Source organism: Gymnodraco acuticeps, unplaced genomic scaffold, assembly GCF_902827175.1.
Source record: "Gymnodraco acuticeps unplaced genomic scaffold, fGymAcu1.1, whole genome shotgun sequence".
Lineage (NCBI taxonomy): Eukaryota > Metazoa > Chordata > Actinopteri > Perciformes > Bathydraconidae > Gymnodraco > Gymnodraco acuticeps.
Window position 1 is genome coordinate 6,730,655 of NW_022990590.1, and position 24,231 is coordinate 6,754,885.

The window sequence follows — 24,231 nt, forward strand, 5'->3', positions numbered from 1 at the left end:
ATGTTACTTGCCTGCACAAATGCACAACTAAACCACACATTCAAAAACAATCTGACAATAATCTGATTGAGACTTCTAAAGATGGCATAATGTATTTAGGTGTTACAATAGTCAGTGAAGACAGATATGGTTTGTTTTCTTATGTAAACCACAGCACACTTCCACAGGCCTTTAATCATTCATGATAAGATACAGTTGAAACAGTTGAGATGTGATGATTGAATTATATTTCATCAGGAATCTAAGGACCAATGACAGGAGTGACTTTAAGCTGCTTGCTAGTGCAATGTTTGTGGCATGCATTCCCTTTGTTAACTGGTGAAGAAACAACAGTCCAATTTGTGAAGCCTAGCAACTTAACTTAAACACAAAATCTTTGAACTTCACAATTATAGATCAAGCTTCAAACATGCGTATTTGGTAGTTTACATTTCTTTCCTGTCATTAGTTTAAAATGCTACCTCAAGGACATAAGTGTGATTTCACAGTTCAACTCTTGAGATGACATTTAATGTCTGCTCAATAAACCATAAATCCTTTTGAGTAAGCTAAAAGAGATTCACCTCTGTAAAAAATATATTAGTAAATGCATTACTATACAAAACATCTACTATACAAAATAAAGCATTGAGAAACTTAAATAAAAGGTGATAGATACACAACCCAAAGAACAGTAACGACAATGTGCACTCAGAAACCACAAATAATCTTAAAAATGTGATAGACAGTTGAGGATTAAATTTGTCAAAGACGTCAATTGGATAAAAGTTGGGTTGAAAGTCAGATTTCTAAAATGTCCAAAGGTGAACCTCAATTGATTTTAAGGTGGTAGTATATTAAACATCTGGTAATAGGGAGGGCTCACTGCAGGGTGACTCAGAAGTTCATTTGAGGTAAGATGAAGTAGCAGTACAGCAGGATCCACAGGAGCAAGAGCATTTCCAGCTCTAATGGGGTTATGCCACAAAAGGCTGCTGGAGATTGAAAAAGGAATCCTCTTTCTCTGTTGGACAGAAGATAAAACACAGAGTGTTAGTTTCAGGCTAAAATCAGGCACTTCACGTCTATGTTATAATAACTGAATTAAAGCCTTAAACGACGATAACAATTACATTTTTGTAATGCTAATTCTGTAGTTTAGGCTAACTATGTCATGCTCTTTATTTGGTTTGGTAAAGTTACACTCTTGCAACTAATACTTGTATGACGTATTATTATCTACGAATTTGGAGAGGTTTTTCAAGGGGAAAAGAAAGATCTGCCCTGTTTTCCCTCATTAACAAGATAATAACCTCAGAAAAATATACAATGACAACATTCCTCCTGATTCTGAGATAATGATCTTGTTAAATCAGAAAATGTAGTTATATCTTAGCATCACATGGTATATGAAGCTTTTGAGACCATATTTGAGATCCCTTCTAATGGGGTCTTGTTATCTAAAACAGTATTCTGACAGAAGAATGAAAATGTTAACATGAAGCGGAAGGTTTCATCCACCTCACAGGTAGTTCTCAGTTTTAGCGTAGCATTACTAGCATCAGTTGTTATTGCAGCCAACAAAATATATGTTGTTTATCTAGAAATGAGAATACTTCTGCTTCTCTATGTTTCTGTGTTAAATTGAAGACCCATTGTTTTAAACATTTTAAATAACTACAACTAATATAATTGGGAAGCCTGAAAAATAGTTACTTTTCTAAAGTGCTTGGCTAATGGTCAACCCTGCTTGTATTTTCAAATCCTAATTGACATAACCTACCCGAATAACCAAGAAGTTGCACTGGAGGCAGGATGGACGTTAACACCTCCGTTGGTGTTATTTTTGGGGGCAGTTTTGGCAGGATGGTCTCCTGTTGTTGCCTTAATGACAGCAAGTTTACATTTCTCAGTCTTAATGTCTCTGTCGTTAAGCTCTGCAGTTTTGACTTTCTCAAAATCCATTGGATTCATGACTTCATCATTGTACTGTGCCTTGTTTTCTTCTTTAGAAGATAAATTATTTATTTTTTGGGCATTGTATTTCCCATAATATTCTTCTTTTGAGTTTGTTGTAGTTGCATCAGCTCTGCTGACTTCATTTACAGCCTTGTCAGTTATTATGTTACCATTTTCTCCTACCTTGGCACTACCTCCCCACTTTTCCCTCTCTTCCTCCTTTACATTATCCTCTTCAACTCTTTCTTCCCCCTGCTGCCGTTCCTCAAATGTCACCCCATGTTCTTCCTCTTCACTTTCAAGCACCTTTTTGCTCACTTGTCGACATTTTTCAAAAAGCCCTTTTTCAGTGTCTTCCTCAACCTCTCTATTCCAACTAGCGGCTTCGAAAACCCTTGTGTTCTTGGATTCATCTATAAGAGCATCCCTTTTATCATGTCCATGCATTACAAATCTAGCATTTTCTGTCTTCTCCCTCTCTTCCTCAGAGTCATCTCCAGCGTCATTACTCTGTCCTCTAACAACTCTCTCATCTTCCTGTTCCTCCCTGCTGTCTTCCTTTGGTTCTATATCAAATGCAGCTATGCTGTCTGCCACCTCTGTGGAACTCCTTTCATTTTTATCCCTATCAAACATCCTATGAGCCACTGACTGATCCCTGACTTCTGATGCAACATGTTGCAATAGGGAATCTTCTTGATGTGTACATCCACTGCCGTTTAAAATCTCACATTCTTCCAGATGTTTTGATTCAGCATGCTCTCCATTCAGAAACATTTCTTCCTCTGTTTCCTCTTCAACCCTCGGAACTTGTTTTTGTATCTGATTATATGGTTGAAAAACCTCTTTATTCAGATCAAGTATGTAGCTGTAGGCATCCTCCTCGTCTGAGTCCAGTGCCGACAAGCTGTAGATTCCTTCCTCTGAGCTCAAAGAAAAGTGACTTTCGTCCACCCTTGGCTTGCTGTACTCCTGATCCGCAGGTGCTTTCTCCATCCATGATCGGATATCCTGGTTGGCAACGCCTGCATCCAGTGGACTGGGAGGCCGTAAAATGCTTCGACTCCTGCTTTTCGATTGGTTGAATGGTGACGTGGTTTCAGTTGTGTGAAGTGAGGTGGCACAGGGGCTCCCTTGGGATCTCCTTGCCCACCGTTTCCAGAGTAGCTGTTCACTGCTCTTCTTCATGCCCTGGAGCAATGCTTGGGCATCTGGGTCATCAGCGAGAGTTTCTCCAATACTGACAGACTCAAGTGATCCAAAATGTGGGATATCAGGAACTTCCATATCTGTTGTATCATCCTGTAATATAGGGTTTATTAGTGATGGTACACAATATGACTATTAACTCAGAAAAAAAGTGGTTCATAGTGTTTGTGAATCAGTTTGCTTTGAGGGTCAATGGAAGAGTTTGACATTTTATGAAATTAGCCGTTTCTCTTTTTTTAATGAGCGTTTTATGATAATTAATGTCCACATAGATATTCAGCTATGAAGCTATATCCAGCAGCTGTTAGCTTAGCTTAGCGTAAAGACTGGAAACAGCTAGCCTGCAAAGTCCCAACGTAACAACAACTGCCCACCGGCACCTCTCCAAGACTGCACCCAGCAAAGTAATAGTCCTGCACATAATCTCTGGTCAAGACAAAAAACTATGATTTTAAACTTTTGTTTTTTTATTTATTAAACAAGAACTATATAATTTAATTAGAGAGGCTAGGCTTGGAGCGAGCAAGGCAAGATGTTTCACTTGTATTAATGCAAGCTAAGCTAAACTAAACTAAACCAACCAACTGGTGGTAACTATATATATATATATATATATATATATAAAATACTTAAATGATAGTAATATAAATGTTCTCATTTGACTTTCAGAAAAAAATATAAAGGAAACATTTTTGAACTATTCACTGCCGTACTAACCTCGTCTTTGTCTGGACAAAACCTCAGGAACATCGACACATAGGTGATGATGGACTGTTCATCTGGTGAAGTGCCTGACACATCTGCAAATAGAATAGTTTCCGTTTGTTAGCGGGTTATTTCACCACACTGAATATACTCAACCACAATTAAAGTCCTGCATTAAGAATATCACTTAGGAAAAACATATAGTATACTTTTGAAAATGTATACTCTTCAAAAGAATAAAAAATATAAGTACTTAATGCATTAAAGTCACTGTAATACTATTGTATATCTTATAATTATTATTACTTATGCAGCAATGTAAAAGCACAATTTCACTGTTGAAGTTTGTTCAGCTGGAGCATATTTTAACTATTTTGTATGAGAAAAATTAAATCAAATTTGGTGAAATCAAAAGTAGAAAAGTGCATTAAAAGAGAGTACCTCAAATTAAAATGTAAAGGTGCTCAGGTAAACATGCTTCCACTATATCGTCATATAATGTTCTGAATAACAAATTGCTAACTAAATGTACTGAACATTCCAAACCTGCCAAGGAGATCATCCTGCTGGGGCCACTTTTGGGCTCTGTGTGATACTGCAGATATTATAAAATTGGCACTACACACAGCAAGGATCTCTGCTGCTTTAAGTGAGGTCTTCTAAATGAGTCTGCAATGAGACAAGTGCTTCTGATTTATTCCTAAAGCCCTTTGAAAGGGGAGATCATTACACCATAATGGGCTCTAAGCACATACTTAGTGTAGTACTGTCTATGAAGAAATATATTTGTCTTAGTGGATATAAATAAATGAATGTGAGGCACTTTCTATTCAGTAAGCTTTTACCTTCAGGCTCCAGCAGAGGTGGTATGTCCAAATTGTGATGGGCTACCATGAAGGCCAGCTTAATGTTTTCTCTTGGCTCTCTGGACAGGCTCGCCCTTAGGTCAACCAAGGCTGTGTTTATGGACTTTATCATAGCGAGGAAGGCCAGCCCACTCCTCCAGCTCCTCCCAAAGTCATGAACCTCCACTCCAAACCTACACATTTAAAATTGCATTTAATTGAAAAATCACACAGCCAGTTCACACATGCTTGAGTTTGGGAGCCTTTTTACTGCAAAAATGACTTTGTAAGCAGTTGGATCTTTTTCAGACTCACTTTGATGTGCATCTTTGGACCCATCGCAGTAGAGTCTTGATTGCTTTCCCATGGTACTTTAGCTCTTTGGCAGCCTTTTTGCATTTGCTTGGCAGGGTGCTGCAGAAATAGCTGCCAATGTCATTTGGCGGGGGCGAGAGGTCGCTGGAGGAGGGGTAACTGCTCATTGATAAGGAGGAGAGGCTAGAAGATAAATGTCTCTGGAGGCCTGCTGTCACTTCTTTTACCTGCATTAGAGGGAAAGGGAGGAGTTGATGTAAGGTCAGCAACAAAGACAAATTGCACACAAGGAGTGAAATTATACATTAAGACATTAGCATTATAGATAACGGGGGACAAAACCTGCCTGGAAATACAGGATCATGTTCCAGACAAGGTTAAGAACAACAGAGGGAATCCCATCAGCAATGCCAGAGGCATCGATGCCAAGCAGCTTCACCTGAGAGACAACATGGAGGAGACGTCAACTGAAATCTTGTTTATCAGGATTAATGTTATTGTAATAGGCCACACATGAAAGCACTATCAATTGATTGATTTACAAACGAAAAACACTAACATGTCTATCATCCAGGAAAGCCAGGGCCTTGGAAATGTTGTTCAGTCTGAAAATGCGGTGGGAAGAAGACCTAAACCTGTAAAGCTAATAAAAACATTAGAAAAGGAACATTAAGGATAGTCCAATAGCGACGCTTGGTCAGGTTCCTTTGGCGTGCAGTTGTGACGCACCGAGTCTCCTTCAGCTTCCTAAACGGACGCACAGAGCTTTCAACTGATTGCAATGTATTCCCATCGGCGGCGGTATTTGACGCTCAGGGAAGCACCGCCTCGGTCCATGTCGGCGGCTGTTAAAGGCAATGTGAGCATCCATTCCCATTGGATAACGGAGAATTTTACACCCGGAAGTAAGTATTCTCCTTACTGTCGATTGATTTTACAGTGATATCTGCACTACTCATCAACTCAAAAACACCAGATTATCCTTGTTAATTACACAACATTGATTGGTTTAAATTGTGTAAAATGCTTTTGTATTTTTCCCCTACGATTCGGAGAAACAAATATTTTTTCGGAGTTTAGGATGGCAGAAGACACTACACTACCCATAATCCTCAGCTATCGTTTAGGACTACACCAGCCGCTTTGCATGACAAACCCTGTGATTAGTCCTCAAGCTCTGTGATTGGATGTTGGAGTGGCAGTGCGCGAAGTTTACGCCGAGTGTCAAACAGCACTTTGAAATGGAATGAAACCCATCGATGGCACACTATCCAAAACTGGACTCGAACGTGTCCATCGTAAGTGCTTCAACATAGTTAACATTGCAGAAAAGTTGATTGTCAAGTCCCAAAACAAACCATGCAATATATCAGACTTAATATGTATCTGTAGATACCACCAAAACTTTTTGCTTACATGTATTTAAAAGAAGACCTTAACCTAAAGTATTATTTAATGTTTTAATAAACCCTAATTAGTTTCTCTGTTTTGCACCTCCTGCTATTCATATCTTTGTACATCCTAAACTAAACTAAACTAACAGTACTAAATTGTTTTATTGTAGAGAACATTTACAGTACCTTCTTGATATTTTCTATTCTATATTTCTATCATTGACCTTCTACTTTCCTCCTAATTTGTATGTACTCTTAATATTTAAATGTTTTCATCAAATATAACACATTCAACAAAACATGCAGCAGACCTTAGGCAAGGCAAGGCAAGGCACGTTTATTTATACAGCACCTTTCAACACAAGGCAATTCAAAGTGCTTTACAAAAATGAAAGACATTAAGAAAAAGGCATTTAAAAACAGTAATTAAAAAGCAACACAATCTACCTGTATTGCAATTACTCTAAACGTATAATAACGTGCTTTAACCAGTAGGTGGTTCGGGTTAAAAAGCTGTCAAGTTTACAGTGTTAACCAGAGGTGTGGACTCGAGTCACATGACGAGTTTCAAGTCATAAAATGTGTGACTCGAGTCTGACTCGAGTCACACATTTTATGACTTGAAACTCGACTTGACAACATCACAAAAAACTTGCGACTCGACTTGGACTTGAACACCAATGACTCGGGACTTGACTTGGACTTGAGCCTTCTGACTTGAGGTGACTTGCTACTTTAATTCAGAGGTCTCCAACACGCCGATCGCGAGCTACCGCTAGAAGAGCAGACTCCCGTCGGGGAAAGCAGAATCTTCAGCCGCTCCTACTCTTGCTGAGAATCCTTGCAGGCAGGGGCGGGTCTTTATTTAGCTGGCCCACCATGCGGCCAATCATATGCGAGGACACACTAGGATCATACCATTATGTGAAAGAAGGGTGGGGGGCACAGCATGTGTAGTGGTACAGGCCAGCTGCACAGAGCGACGGGGAGACGGATTTAAATGCAAGCGCATCGGAAAAAGTCAAGTAATGAGCGAAAACCGAAAAAAGAAGCAGCATCTGGCTGCTTTTCAATGATATTGGAGAAAGCAAAGCTGAGTGCAGGATTTGTAAAATGAAAATAACCTTCAGAGCAGGGTTTTTAAGGCCTTAAAAAGGTCTTAAATATGATTCAGAAGGTCTTAAAAATTATCGGATTTGAAAGATACTTCTATCTTGCGATAGCGTCTAAATGTGTTTTGGGGGAAATGTCCGGGCTGCAAAGTAACCAGTACGGTAATAGCCTTTCAGTTCCCCCGAACAATTTGTATTGAATTAAATCAACATGGAACCAGTAATCACTAACTTTGTTTCCCCCGGCCCCTTATTGGAGAACACCCAGCTAGTAACCCAGCAACCAAGCTTCAGCTCATGTAGCCTATCTTCGAATCTACTTACAAATAAATATGGGGAAGTGTAAGTTCAACCGTATTTTGTTGGAACACATCTAATTTAGTGCTTGGTTGAAACCAGTGGAGGGAACGTGTTTGAAGCCCGCTGCACCTTTTGCAAAATAAATTAGCGTTTGTTTTGCTAATGTAGCGTTAGCTAGTGGAGTGTTAGCTAGTGCAGCAGCTCCCGCAACAACACCGGGGGACCTCCGGGCGAAGTTTGGGTCTACGTCAACCCTAAAAGCGGAGGTGCTGTAGACGCTAAATACCGTAGCTAAACACCAATCATACAACAGCAACGATGAAATAGTGTAGCCAAGGCAGCAGAGCTCTGAATATAGCTCACTCTACACACACACACACACACACACACACACACACACACACACACACACACACACACACACACACACACACACACACACACACACACACACACACACACACACACACTAGGGCTGCTCGATTATGGCAATAATCAAGATTATGTTGGTCAATAATTAATATCACGTTTATTAAATATGATTATTCATTGACTTTGAAAACATCCATTTATTGAACTTTAAAACAAATAATAATTTGAACAGTATATTTTTAACTGTTGATTACCCTGAACGTATAATTCAACTGAAAAACTAATACAAAAATTAATTAAATAAATGATACATTACTAAAAAATTCATTAGATCAAATATGTTGTGGTGCACTGTCACAACCTAGCAAAGCAAAATAATCGTTTTTCCGATTATGTTGTTTTCGTAATTGTGGCAGGCCAAAATCGTAATTGCGATTAAAATATGATTAATTGCACAGCCCTAACACACAGACGCACACACATACACACTTTTTGTCTAACACGCTAACACAGTTCTGTACTATTACGCTGTTGTGTTCAGTCATTGTTCTTATGTTGAACATGAATACATTTACTTTGTAAGTGATTATGGGACGTATTTCTTCTTTATATACATTTTCCTTCATACTTTATTGCCGTGAAATAGGTCTTAAATTCTATTCAAAGTGGTCTTAAAAAGGTGTTAAAAAGTCTTAAATTTGAGTTGGCGAAACCTGCAGGAACCCTGTACAATAAAAAGTCCTGCATTCAAAATGTTACAAGTAAAAGTACAAAAGTATTAGCATCAAAATATACTTAAAGTACCACCTGCAGAGGGATCTAGATTCAGGTGTTCTTTTCCCCATAGAGACCGCCTCGCTGCACATTATCCCTTGCATAAAGATAGATTGTGGGTCCCTTATAACATGTTGTACACAGTGGAAATAAACATTCTGGTTACCTCAACATCAGGGATCTTATACATTAAACTCCTTCTGAATCAAACCGTCACGGTAGCCTTACCTTACTGATCCCTCTTAAATTAGAAAAACACACGTTACTTTACCAGCAGAGAGAAAATGGATTATTAAATTATTAATGTGACTAATAAAGAGCATTTTGATTATTAAGTATTATTCTGTTGATCGATGTCATTACATTTGGTGAAAAACACATAATGACTTGTTTATGACTCGTTTTGTCAAAGTTTAGGACTTGACTTGACTTGAACTTGCCCATCCTGACTTGAGACTTGACTTGGACTTGCAAAACAATGACTTGAGACTTGACTCGGACTTGAGCGCAAAGACTTGAGACTTGACTCGGACTTGCAAAACAATGACTTGGTCCCACCTCTGGTGTTAACCTTTATATATTCTATGGTGTTAACACAATAAAATATACTGCTATTTCCGGTTTAGTTTACGACGGATATATTCGACGACCACATATATTGTTTTGATATTTGTAACACAAAAGCGATGGGAAAAACCCACAGCAACACAGAAAAGATGGTCTTAACATGACCCAGTCCTCTAGTTAATACAAAATAATAATATCAAACAAAATATTACTATTATCTTTATTGTGAAATTAAAACAGAACTGTAAAATAATAGTTTCCGGTCTATTCTGAGGCCCAATCTCTGTAGATAAATAAAATAACTAAGCCAGATGTGTAATATGTAATGCCGCCGAACCATTTATTACAATGCATTTATGTGATGACTTTCAAAGAGTAAAGCAAGCACTGCTGAATAAAGTATGATTTAATCTTTTACGAAACGTTTTTTTTCATATGGAATACAGTCGGAGGTCAACCAATCACAGAGCTTGAGGACTAATCACGGGGTTTGTGAAGCAAAGCGCATGGTGTAGTCTCAAACGATAGCTGAGGATTATGGGTAGTGTAGTGTCTTCGGCCATCCTAAACTCCGATACAGCTATTTGTTTCTCAGAGTCGAAGGGGAAAAACACAAAACCATTGCACACAATTTAAACCAATCAATGTTGTGTAATTAACAAGGATAATCTTGTGTTTTTGAGTTGATGAGTAGTGCAGATATCACTGTAAAATCAATCGACAGTAAGGAGAATACTTACTTCCGGGTGTAAAATCCTCCGTTATCCAATGGGAATGGATGCTCACATTGCCTTTAACTGCCGCCGACATGGACCCATGCGGTGCTTCCCTGAGCGTCAAATACCGCCGCCGATGGGAATACGTTGCAATCAGTTGAAAGCTCTTTGCGTCCGTTTATGAAGCTGAAGGAGACTCGGTGCGTCACAACTGCACGCCACGGGACCCTGACCAAGCGTCGCTATTGGACTATCACCTTACGTCCACACGGCGCCGTGCGTTGAAGTTTGCTGGCGGGCGTGTCTTAAGCTCGACCAACAACCAATCACATGAATCTCCCGCCCCGGACACACAAGCACGCGGTTTGATTGGCTAGAGCTTGTACTGGCATATGATTCGATTGGAGTCGAAGCTTCAAAAGTAGAACATTGCTCTTGAAGCGAGCAACGTGAGCAAAGCGAGCAACGTGAGCAAAGCGAAGTGACGGAACCACAATGCAGTTCGGCAAAGTGTGACGTCACCCCATTCAAAGTGAATGGGCAGAAGCAACAAGTCCTCCAACTCATACGACCAGCCTCCATGTAAAGTTACGTGTTGAAAACAGCATTTCCGGTCTCAACGTTTTCATAATAAAACCAATGATCAAATGATTTAACAGTGATATCTGCAGTACTCATCAACTAAAAAACGTCAATTTATCCTTGTTAATTATACGACATTTATTGGTTTAAGGCGAGACACGGCACGCAAAAACATCGTTTTTCATGCACTGGTCAATTTTGAGATGTTGTGCTATTTTCATTCCATAACATGTTTTCTTTCAGGCTTTTGGAAGTACAAAATACAAAATACACATTTAAGTGTTTATTTTACTATAGTTTGTCTATTTGCTTCTGTAGATATCTCCTAAATTCACCAAAAGTGACCGCTGTGTGCACCATGTCATGAGAGATATCGTTGGAAAGCTCCGTCTCTCCTGCACAATCTCATCAGATCCAAATATGGTCATTTCCTTTGTATCAGCAACCAATCGTAAAAGTACAAAGGGGTCTTAAAACATGAAACAAAATCTCATTGGCTGGTGTCAATTTCTGACAACGTGATTCGTTCAGATGCGTCACGTGGTGTGCTAACACTTCCTGGTTAGCTTTCCGCTATAAATGTAAATCTCAATATGGCAAAAGAACGGCGAAAAAAACGTTCACGGAGAAGACGACAACAATTGTCACTTGCACGAAGAAAGGTTACACAAAAAACAAATGACCCCGAACATGAAATACCTTCACGGAGTGTGTCGATGCGCAAGCTGTCATCCAAAGAACAGGAGGGTTTAGCTAGCGCCTCACAGCAATCTTTAAAGGTCGTTTTCTCAAAATGAGTTTTTCCTCCTACTCTGAGTTCGAAATGTCCACTTCAGTAGCACGTAGATACACCAAACCTTCCAGTTATATTCCTATCAATATTATGAAGGCTTTTACAGAAGGGTTTGTTCTAGTGCTGTCAAAATTATCGCGTTAACGGCGGTAATTCATTTTTTGAATGAATTGCGTTAAAATATTTAACGCATGTGCAGAATGGCCCGCCCCATACGTGCCACCAGCGCCAGGGTATGGCTGGGGTAGGCTACACCCATACCAAGAAATGGCTTAGCCCCACCATGAAAAATGATGTTAAAGGAAGCAAAATAAAGTCTGCCAACTCGCGCAGAGTAAATTGCACAGACAGCAGTTAGTAAGATTGATTTCAGTAGCCACGGTTTTGAAAACTTTTGTCACGTAGTGATCGTCTTCTCAATAGAACATCTTTGATAACGGCGTGGTGTTGTTGCAGGAAGTCCCGACGGAGAATACTTTTGCTGTAGTACAGGGGTGCACATAACTGGTACGCAGGTTATGTGCGTAATCTCTCTGAAATGCGTACCGTCACTTGTGTCACAAAGCGAATTTGCGTACCGACGTACTTGTGAAGCTTTTCCAGAAGGCGGTTAGATCACCGGACGACAGAGTCGGTCTCCGTGTGCACAGACAGGGCTGCTGTTAACGTCGGTCTGTACAACTGAATTGTGGCCAAAACTACGCCAACCGGCTACGGAGGGAGACTCCCCCCCCCCCCTTCACTAGAGAACTGCGCTAAAACAGCTGATCACAACGTTCACACTCTGTGGTCATGAAGTACTCGAATAGCCGCCCCCCCCCGTCGACTTTCCTGAAATACTCCCCCGTTGATAGAAATCAACACGTAATGAATTAAGACCCCACGGTTTGATGATTGATAGGTGTGTGGGTTGTCTTTCATTTTGACACGCATAAAAATGTTATAATAAACATAGATACTGTATGTTAAATGGATATATCCGCCTTCTTTCATTTATCTTTCCATTCCCACAACAATATGCATAAATAAATGGCATATTTTGGACATAGTTCGAATGGTGATTAATCATGATTAATTAATTTTTAAGCTGTGATTAATCTGATTAAAAATTGTAATCGTTTGACAGCCCTAGTTTGTTCATATCATTCATTTTATACCTAAGAACATGGCGATTGATTAGGGCTGTTGACAGTATTTTCTGATTTATGGAGTGATATAAAGAGATATCCAAAATCCCTTCTGTAAAAGCCTTAGATACTAATATGACTACAAAATGAAACGATAATTTTGAGCCTGGCTTTATCCAAAGTTCAGATTTAGGTTCCTGAAATGTGTTAAAATATGCGCATATTTCATAATGGATAATTTGCATATTTAAACATGCTATTTCAGAAACTTGTGATACAAAAAACAATTGCCTTATTGTAAGTAATTAACTGGAGAAATGTCTAGCTGATATCTTTAAGTTAAAAAAAAAAGTAGCCTATTCACCTGGGGTGTCTCGCCTTAAATTGTGTACAATGCTTTTGTGTTTTTCCCATAGGTTTTTCTCTTTCGATTCTGAGAGACACCTTTCTTTTTTCAGAGGTTTTGATAGGCTAAAACATTGCAGCAATGCATGTCGGGATATGGTGTTTATCCGATATGAAATCTGAAAAAAAAATGTTTTAAATGAAATAATACTTTATTCCGAGTGTTCTTGCTTTTCTCTTTGGAAGTCATCACATAACGGTTCAGCTGCATTAAATATTACATATCTGCCGTAGATATTTATTTATAGAGCCCTGATCAGAAGACCTTTTGACAAACTGTAAGAAATGCCGCCAAAACTGAATACGTGACGTGGATCATAAATATATTAGCAATTAAACAACATCTTCCATTTCTTTTCACACAATACGTCTCCTTACGGAGCATCCACACTACAGCTTCAAAAAAAGCTTGGAGCTGGGCGTGTCTGAAGCTTGGGGATTTTATTCGAGCAACGCGACCAACAACCAATCACATGAATCTCCCGCCCCCGACATACAAAGCAAAAAACCCCGGGGATTTTATGCGAGCAATATATATATAAACTCCCCAAACAGGCGAAAACCTACCAGTTTCACCCACTGTCTCTGCCACCTCCCTCTATGACTGGTTCTTCCGGTTTGTATCCCGGTAGGTGAAGAGGGTCTGGTCATACAAAACCGGGTGATTTGCTACGGCGATAATTAGTTTCTCCTCCATCTTTTTTTGAAATATAGAAATGAACGGCGGGATATCTCTCCCAGCTTAGACGCGGTTTGATTGGCTAGGGCTTGAGCTGTCAGATTTTCAGAAACGGGATTTGATTGGCTGGCGCTGGCTACTCCGGCGTCTCCGGCGTCAGAAGTTGAACATTGCTCAACTTCTGACGCCGGAGACGGACCACTATGCTACCCACAATTCAGTTCGGCGAAAAGCGAGGCAACGTGACGTCACCCCATTCAAAGTGAATGGGCAGACGAGTTGGAAACTGTTTTTGAAGCTGTCGACGCTGTAGTGTGGACGCAGCGTTACAGTATCAACACTAATTCGGCTGACTTTTATATTTGATCCAATTGGTATAGGTTATATTTACACCATAACGGTGCACAGCTGATAGAAAGGGATTTTTTTGTAGTTTTTAAAGATATTATTTACTACCTTTCCAACTCCTCATGCTGTTGACTGTTACAGGTCTATACATGTTCATGGTACAATGCATAAGCTTCAAATTGAGAGACTGAAACTGTATTTTCCTTTACCGTTCTGTTTTAATTTCACAATAAAGTTAATAGTCATATTATGTTTGATATTATTATGTTTTATTAACTACACCACTGGTTTTTTAACCCGCGCTGCCTAGTGGTTAAAGCACGTTATTGAAGTTTGTTGAAAACATTTAAATATTAAGAGTAACCTACATACAAAATTGAAAATATCAAGAAGATACTGTAGTGATCTCTACAATAAAACAGTTTAGTGCAGGACGTCCAAAGATATTAACAGGAGGATGTGCAAAACTAATAAGGCTTTATTTAAACATTAAAGATTACTTTAAGTTAAGGTCTTCTTTTGAATAAGAACACATTTTTTGGGGGTTATCCACAGATACATTTGAAGTCTGACAAAGTACTTAACTTCCAATAGTTTATTTTGGCACTTGACAATTACCTTCCCTGAATTTGACTCAGGTGTAACTAAAGTCTGATTTAAGGGTTGTTTATATTTCACATCATTAATCAGAATCTGCAAAGTAACTAAAATACATGTAGTGGAGTAAAACTACTAGGTTAACCTCTGAATTGTAGTGAAGTAGAACAAAGTATGCTGCTGTAACAAAAACATTTCCCAACTTGGGATCAATAAAGTATATCTTATCTTATCTTAAGATGATCGATGGCTACTGCCATATTTGCCTCTGAACCTTGACAAGTGTATGTTTCAGGCTTATCAATGAACAACAGGAGGGGTCACAGACATAAGACCAGCTTTTAAATAAAGCTCTTCTGACCTTAGGTGTCATGTGGGTATATTAATTCACCCATTTATTAATTATATGTTTTAAATTTGATAACACCACTGTGTTTCATATCCCCTAAATCACCAGGGTGTACACAGTTTAATACTGGCAACTTCTAATTGTGGGAAATACGAAAACGTCTTATAAAGAGACGTGCCATATAATGTTGCGAAACACACAATAGCCATATATATAGTTCTGGGGCTGGACCATGGATGTATGGGCTGGACCCAGGGGCTGGACCCAGGGGCTGGACCCGGGGGCTGGACCCGTCCAATTCCAGTTTTGGAAAGTCTGCCGTGGTTCCATTCCATTTCAAAGAGCTGTTGACGCTCAGCGTAACCTTGTCACACTGCCACTCCAACATCCAATCACAGGGCTTGATGACTAATCACGGGGTTTGTAAAGCAAGGCGGATGTTGTAGTCCCAAACGATAGCTGGGAATTCTGGGTAGTGTAGTGTCTTTGGAAACTGTAGTGTCTAAACTCCTAAAAAACTATTTGTTTCTCTGAATCGAAGGTTAAAAACACAAAAGCATTGTACACAATTTAAACCAATCAATATTGTGTAATTAACAAGGATAAACTGATGTTTTTTAGTGGATGAGTAATGCAGATATCACTGTGTAATTTTGACAGTGAGGGGAATATATCCGGTTTTATTATGAAAACTTCGAGACCGGAAAAACAGTTTTCACCCACGCTAACTTTACATGGAAGATACACGTTATCCTGGTGAGATGTCAAATGATCTTCGTATCAAACTATAGATCCTACACATCCACTGGACGTGGATTCTAAACGTACAATATACACTTCTCGCTAGAAATCTAATCAAAAAGCATTCTAATGGCCAAACTATTCTACAATTTAGGATTTTCCAGAGAGGGTTATTTGTGAATAAACGGGAGCATGTTGTTTCTTACACGACCACTAGAGGTGCTACACTTTAAAACGTGGCTATGGGTCGTAATCTAAGCTGCTTAAACAATCGACCTATTTGGTCGTTTTTTGTAGGAGGACAGGCTGGGCAGAAGCGTTGAAGCTTCAACGCACGCCGCCGTGTGGACGGGCCGTCAGGGAGTGAGACTGGTGTTAGGCAGAGATGGGGTCGTTACTAAAAAAAAGTAATATATTACATATTACATATTACTTTAAAATAAAGTAATATATTACACTACTTCGTTACTCTCGACATAAAGTAACTCGTTACTTTACTTGTTACTTTACTCGTTACTTTACTCGTTACTTTACTCGCATGGCCGGCCCGTCCCTCCCTACAGGCAGATCACGCAGACTGCGGCGCACCTACAGTGTAAGCGCGCCACAGTTTTGCCTCTGCGAGACTCCACTTGCAACCCCAATTACTATTGCATTAAGGAAGACATAACACAAGTCTTTCTTTGTATATGCTCTAAAATAGGCTACCAGCCTACCACAACAAGCTAACAGTCTGTGAAACGTCAAGACACTAATTAATGAAACCAGTTCAATACGCATTATTCTTATCATTCTTTATGAGCGCAGTAACGGTAAGGTATCTAATTACTTATTTATTTAGTATTCCATAACTTAGTAACAGAGATGGTCAAACTAAAATGGTAGAGACATGGCAGAATTCCTACAATGAAGCGGGACATTGAATTGTTCACCCGTGAGAGGGCAATCAACAAAAGAGAGCGAGCGGCCCCATTGAGGGAGTTGACCATGGATGTATAATAAGAGGAGTTTACAGATGAAAAGACTCAGCCATGTTTATGCAGCACTGCACGTGGAGATGTGGTCTCGCAAATCGCGCAGATTACATAGGCCTACATGTATATAAACCATAGACTGTAAACCTGCGGCGGAAACCCCTCTTGTCTGTCAGTGAGTGTGATTATTTTTATAAAAGTAACGAAGTAACGCGTGGCGGGGCAATGTTAGTAACTGTAGTGTGATTACTAAATTATAAAAGTAACGCGCTACACTGCTCGTTACCGGCAAAGTAATATTATTACAGTAGCGCGTTACAAAGTAACGCGTTACTCCCAACTCTGGTGTTAGGGAACATACTTATTTGCTGACAGTTAGATACGGAGATTGGTAGCAAATATGAAGCTACGGCTAGCAGCCGGTTAGCTTACCTCAGCATAAAGCCAGGAAATGGGGTGACAGCTAGCTTTGCTGTGACAAAAGGAAACAATAACGTTTTTTGAGACTACCTATTTCTCGACCAAGCTTTAATGGTGCTTTAAGTTGGATTGTGTTTCCTTTGACAAAGGCTAGCTTTTTCATTCTCTTTCCAATCTTAAGCCAATGCTAAATTGAGCTAACCGCCTGCTGGCTGTAGCTTCATATTTGCTGTAGCCTACAGACACTAGAGCAGACCCGGCGCCAGAACAAATCTACAGAGAGGGCATATGATTTTCATGGGAGGGCACATAAACCGTCATGTGCCGCGGCCAGTGGCGGCGCCAGAGATTTTCTTTTGGGGGGGCTGTGGGGTAGCTTGACGTTTCATAGAGGCTGCTCAAACATGTTCCCATTAATGTACCGGGCGCTACAGTTTAATTTTCTAATGCAACACTCCCCATACGCACATACACAGTACACCCGCGACTGTTACAATGAATCAGCTCACGGCATATAGGTGTAAGCAGGGGTAAAGTGCTATTTTTGTGGGGGGTGGACCTAACCTGCTCTAGGGGGGTCCGGGGGCATGCTCCCCCGGGAAGATTTTTTTATTTTTATATTGAAGTTAAAAGCATCAATCTGTTGCACTTTGAGAGCAAAATTAAGAGATCTATGGATACATCTCTCAACAACACCCATATGAAACAGAACTGTAAACTGATTTTTTTTTTCTTTATGGATATTTTACAAATCACTCCCCTTTTAAACTGTATTCTTGTTTTACTGTCATATAGTATTTCATAACTTTTGTTCATGTATTACTCTTACATTACTATCTGACATCACATGCATCGTAGCATTAAAGTTCACAGTTCATTTATAATTAAAAGAAAATATTTAAATGTTCATAAATAATAAAAAACGTGTTTATTGGGGGAGGGCAGGAATGTCGTAACACTTAACAATAAGGTACACAAAATGTGCTTGGTTACTGAGTAGCAGTGTTGTGCTAGTTACTGAAAACCAGTAACTAGTTACCATTACTAGTTACTTCATTTCAAAAGTAATTCAGTTACTTTACTAGTTACTTACACCAAAAGTAATGCGTTACTGTGAAAAGTAACATTTTCGTTACTTTACAAAAGGGCTCCCATTAATGCCCTTATATCCTTCCTTTCAGTACTGTTATTACATTGGAGAATAATACAATCTGTTGATCAACTTGACATGCATTATATGCAATCTGGATTGCATCGATATTAGCTGGCTTTCCATTTTTGTATATTCTTTCTCCAGGTAGTTGGAAAAAGTTTTCCGTCCCATATTCTTTCACACACAGTGACGTCACGAGCTACCCACAATGCAACGCGCGCCATATATCTATATAGAATTACGCCATTTTCCTGGAGGTGCTAATATCCTGGAGGTGCTAATATAAACAGCTAGCTAACGTAGCCAGGCAGAGCGCACTAGGTTTTTTTTCTGAATTAACGACCGAAGAAATCGCTGCATGTCTTCGGATTACATCTCTGGACTTGAGGGGTGTGCTCTAGGTCGTTACCAGCGTAAACTAGAGCTGTGTGGGTTGTCCGATTGCCCTTACAGACTGCCTGCAGATGTATGGAAAACGACTCTCGAAAGTGGCCTTCGGTCGATTTTGGCAGCATCTACGTCTATCTTCTAGAAACACCAGGTGAATACCCCACTTGTCACAATAATATTATCATGCCAATGCATATATGTGGTATTTTAGAGTTGACTAGATATTGATTAGACTATGATATTCTGCTTGCACCTCGTGTGAAATGGTGGATACCGGAAGTACGGTGTCGCCCTCGGCCCAAAACCTGTATGTGTGTGTGAAAGACATTCTTTCACACACACATACGGGCTGGATTTTAACCGAGGGACTGCTAGCCAGGGAAAAGTCGATAAAGCCATTGCACGGTATGTTGTAGAACACATGCAGGCTATTGCTACAGTGGAGTCACCCGCTTTCAGGGAGCTAGTTAGCATGATAGCATGTCCGGGCGGCACACGGCATATGGGACGGAAAACTTTTTCCAACTACCTGGAGAAAGAATATACAAAAATGGAAAGCCAGCTAATATCGATGCAATCCAGATTGCATATAATGCATGTCAAGTTGATCAACAGATTGTATTATTCTCCAATGCAATAACAGTACTGAAAGGAAGGCTATAAGGGCATTAATGGGAGCACTTTTTTTTTACGAAAACGTTACTTTTCACAGTAACGCATTACTTTTGGGTGTAAGTAACTAGTAAAGTAACTGAATTACTTTTGAAATGAAGAGTAGTAACTAGTAATGGTAACTAGTTACTGGTTTTCAGTAACTAGCACAACACTGAACCTGTGACAAAGTGTATAGTGTGTATCAAAGGAGTTATTAAACCAAATAACTTGAGGCCTGTTTCCGACTCCTATTGTGGAACTGTATAAATACAGTGAGAATTCCGAGTGGCTAACCTAATTAGTGGCTAGGCTAATTAGCGTATCAGTATTATGTGCCATAGCTCATTGTGTGGATTATTTTGTTTATTCAGCTCAGTCAGTCGGGCAGTTAATAACAGTGTGCCATGTCTGTATTGTGTTTACAGTCTCACCAATTCATTAAACTTCAGTAAAGCTGACATCTGTGCTGGAGTTTCTTTGAAAGTGTTTAACTGGATGGATAGCTAGCTCAGTGATAGTGAGACCTTCACAGCAACACAGAGGATGAAAACTTCAGTGGATAAATGCAACTTATAGCCTACACCGAAGCGACTTATAGCCTACATGTTATTTTTCTCTTAACGACACGTATTTTTGACAAGAGCGACTTATACTCCGGTGCGACTTGTAGTCCGGAAAATACGGTAATGTTATCTTGGCAATTTCTAGTTATTCTGCAATTCTGTAATATGTGTATATACTATGACAGTGACGTGAGCAGTGATGTGGTGATGTGACGTGCAACATGGATGTTAAAGGACATTGTGTGTTTGTTGTCCTCAGAATCAATGCCAGATGACATAGGAGATGCTTCGCTGTCCATTCTTCCACATAATCTATTGATAACGAGTCACCTGCAGTTGTGACCCGTTAAAACATTGATGCTCTCTTGTCCAGCTGTTTTTTTTATTTGCCCATAATTAAAGTGCAGCTTTGGGTTTTGTTTTATTTTATAAAAGGTCGTTTTTATTTTTCATTTGTTGTAATGTTCCTCATGTTCATTATATAATCATATATTACTTTTTTCAAAACGTTTAAAAAGTGTTTTCAACTAAAATGTAAACTTGAGTGGCTGTAGATCCTTCATTGTCATCAACAGTTTTTGTTTGTTAAAATGCTTAACTATTGATAAGATAATGGTGAAGAAATGATGAGTTAATGGGTAACTACTGTTTTTGATTTATTACTTTACTTGAGGGGACACAAACTGCTTAAGTAATGGTAAGGTAATCATTAGGTAATGGGTAACTACTCTTTTTGTATGCATTACTTGAGTTTACCGTACCCAAACTGCCTAAGTAATGGTAAGGTAAGTAATGATGACAGCAACACGTGAGTCGGATCCACATCCACCAGTCGATCCAGTGTGGGACCCAAGCCAGCCGAAGATGGCCGGTTTAAAAGTGCCCTGCTGCAGCGGACCATTTCTTCAATCAAAGTCACCCAGGAACTCCTCATTAACTAACCATTAACGAATCATTCATTAATACAGTAGCTCCCCAGTCTGTTTACCAGTAACTAACCATCAGTTATTCAATCACAGTCACTCATTAACTAACCATTAACTATCTAGTCGTTCCTTATTCACTACTCAGTAACTAAGCACATTTTGATACCTTATTGTAAAGTGTTACCGGAATGTCAAATGGGAGGGCCTGGCGCCGGGTCTGCACTAGAGTGAGATAAAAACAGATTTGTATGCAACATTATCAGGGAATGCTAATGAACTGAACTAAAATGGACCATAGGATAATTAAATAACTTAATAGTATTTTAATATTTTTCCAGTATTTAGCTTGACTCTTACTAGTTGGCACCCAGACAGCTCCTCAAGCAGAGCCATGAGTATTCTTCCATCTTGAATGTCTGTGAACAGGTCGTACACTTCAATCGGAGGTTCACGCTGGAAATGACAAATGAAAAACCTTATTGGTGATTGCATTTATGAGCTGAAGTATAATGGTTCAGTAAAGCTGTATTGATTTCTGCCTTACTCTCTGCAGAAACCCATTCATCCACCTGGTGAAGGTTCTCTTCTGCACTGCTTTTTTCTCATCTGGGAAAGAGAAAACGGACTAAGATGCAGTAATTTACCAAACACTGTTAGAATATGTTAATGCCCACTTTAACTCTGTAGCACATTTGTGGTTTGTGCTGAAGAACGTGTGCATCCCGGCTTAATGGATGACAGGCTTGTGCTTCTGGATGGCAACGAAAGTTCGAAAGAAAATATTTATTTTACGAGAATGCTCAAAACAAAGTCTGTGGATTATCTTTAGTAACTGGGTCATGATTTCTGGAAAGAGACCTTGCTGAGTTTTTCAATTGTACTTTTGGGAGATTAGAGCACCATGAGCCCAGTGCTATTTAATTCCACTATATGGGAGAGAAGGCAGACAGCCCTAGAGCTCATATATCCAACACTCACAACACAAATCTAAATTGATATACTTCAGGTCAGAAGAAAATAAAGTATTTTTGGGGCTACCTAAGTGTTTTCTGATATAAGACAACATTTAACGACAATTGAGACCTATTTTACTTTTGTTTCTCATGTTTTACATGCTACACAACAAATCATGTAAAAAAAGAAGTGTGTATTAGGCAATCAGTTGCCACAATGCCAAATACACATACCTGGAAAAATCCCTTTGAGGAAATACATTTAAGGAAGAATAAGATAATAAAATGTCTCTTTTTGGTAAATGCAATTACGGTTTTCTTGATTTAACGTACTATTACCACACAGTGGCTTAATATATGAATCATTAGCATGAGTCAGTCTTTCATTTCACAGTACCTTCAGGCTGCTGAATATGTTGAGCCTTCTCTCCCATGGACTTCTTCTGTGGATCCATGTTGGCCTTGCCCTGCATTCTCATTCAACTTCACTTTTCCCACATATTTGTATGATCCATTGCGGAGATACACATCAAAACGTGAGACTCTCGTAGCAATTAGAGGTACTCTGAGGTTTCCTGACTAAATAAGGATGAGGCATTGTAGGCAAAGTGAGGCATGGGTATCTTGCCTGAACACGCTAGCTTCCACTCCCTCTGAGAGAACTCAGCCTGAATCCTATTGGCAGGCTACGGATCATAAAACTATGTGGAGGCAGTCACACAGAGTTAAAATGAGGGAATCAGCTGGGTTTACTGTGGTGGGTTACAGGTGGTATGGTTTCCCTGCTGAGGTTTGTAATACATCTTCAGCTCAGGCTTTAGGGAGTGAAAAGTATTACTCTCTTCAGGAACCAGCAGATGCAGCCAGGATTTCCTACATTATTTTACATAATATGCGTTATTGAGGCAAGTGGAAACGTTTTATTATGGTTTATAGTTAAACCTGGAACCGAAACTTGTTTAAACGTAAAAAGTCTGTATAGGCCTCTTCACCATCTTATACCCAGTGGTTATAGGCTACTCAAATCCGTTACTTAAGTATAAGTAGAACCCATGGTATAATAAAGACTTATACAGACTAAATAAAAAACGAACACATTTCAATACACAGAGAATAAAATAATCTAAAAAACAGCAATATTATTACATTTGAGAATAAAACAAGCAATACAATAACATAAGAGAAAGTGTTTTAAAAGTAATTTAAAAGACCTGACAGTTTGCAGCCCTGCAAATATTCTGAAATCAAAATGTAAAATAAAAGTATTTAACAAAAAGAAGGCCTGCGTCCGGCATCAAAAGTACTCTAGAGGGCTTATATTGTAGAATATTTTTCTTTTATATTGATTTTCACCCGGAGGGGTAAAAAAAAAGTATGCCTTATGTAAATGTAGCATTCTTAAGTAAATGTAGACTACTAGGTTACCATCTAATGTCTTTCATTTTTTGTAAAGCACTTTGAATTGCCTTGTGTTGAAAAGTGCTATATAAATAAACTTGCCTTGCCTTACCACTGCTTAAACCAGACTACAAAGTGAGGCCTTAAGGCATTTAGCCCTAAAACAGCCATGTGTTATAACAGCATGGGGGGCTGCAATGGTGGGAGTATGACATGTAAGCTACTGTGGATACATGGAAATACAATTGAGTCTAGTTGGAGTAACAGATTCATGTGTTCAATGTTTTTTTAGATCCCCAAACACAGCAGTTTGTAACACTCAATGCCATTAATTATTTCATGTTAGTCTCCATAGTCGCTGGCGAGACGTTTGTGGAAAATTGAGTCTGGTTAAACTTTGTCATAAAGGGGCCTCTCATTTTGGCAACCCCACTGCACCACCTTCAGTAAAAACTGTAAACTGTTTAAACTAAAAAGTCGTTCCAAATGTGGCTTCGCCTCTAAGCCAACGGGACTTCTGGTAACACTTTTTGGGATCTTTAATATATTTAGTAAGTCAGACTGCTCTAACCTGTCCAACACAAGTCAATAACTATTTGACCCTTCTTGCCTGAGAGTAAACCATTAGTTTTCCTCACGCATGTATAGTGTGAATGTAATCTCATGCTTAGGGTACACTCGTGTTTTTTGCACTGAAAAGATCAAACATACAAATAGATAGGTATTTTACATTTAGAGTAATTATAATAAATCCTTAATGAAAGAGTAAAGTGTTCAATCATTTAAAAGTATCTGTTGGAGCCTAAATTCAAATTGTGGAACTAATATGTTGAATGAAATTAATACAAACCAAGCTGTGAAATGCGGCTTCGTGACCTACTTTTTATTACAGTTTTCTATTTCTCATCTGAGCTCGGCAGGGAACTTCAATA

General features: G+C 39.2%; 1 protein-coding gene across 8 annotated transcripts; it reads right to left on the reverse strand.

Annotated features, from left to right (window-relative positions):
- Window positions 1-76: 76 nt before the first annotated feature.
- zgc:100997 (uncharacterized protein LOC445211 homolog) lies at window positions 77-24,092 on the reverse strand. 8 transcript variants are annotated; one of them, XM_034228673.1, is made up of 11 exons: window positions 22,299-24,092; window positions 21,493-21,554; window positions 21,306-21,401; window positions 21,133-21,165; window positions 5,572-5,655; window positions 5,359-5,451; window positions 5,013-5,239; window positions 4,698-4,891; window positions 3,865-3,947; window positions 1,763-3,240; window positions 77-1,003 (listed from the first exon to the last, which is right to left on the reverse strand). In XM_034228673.1, exons 1-11 carry the CDS (start codon window positions 22,378-22,380, stop codon window positions 877-879), a joined length of 2,559 nt encoding a protein of 852 aa, XP_034084564.1. In that variant the 5' UTR covers window positions 22,381-24,092; the 3' UTR covers window positions 77-876. The 8 variants fall into 8 exon arrangements, with proteins under 8 accessions (XP_034084564.1, XP_034084568.1, XP_034084567.1 ...); XM_034228677.1 differs by having other exon boundaries at window positions 21,133-21,170; XM_034228676.1 differs by having other exon boundaries at window positions 21,115-21,170.
- Between the last annotated feature and the right edge of the window lie 139 nt (window positions 24,093-24,231).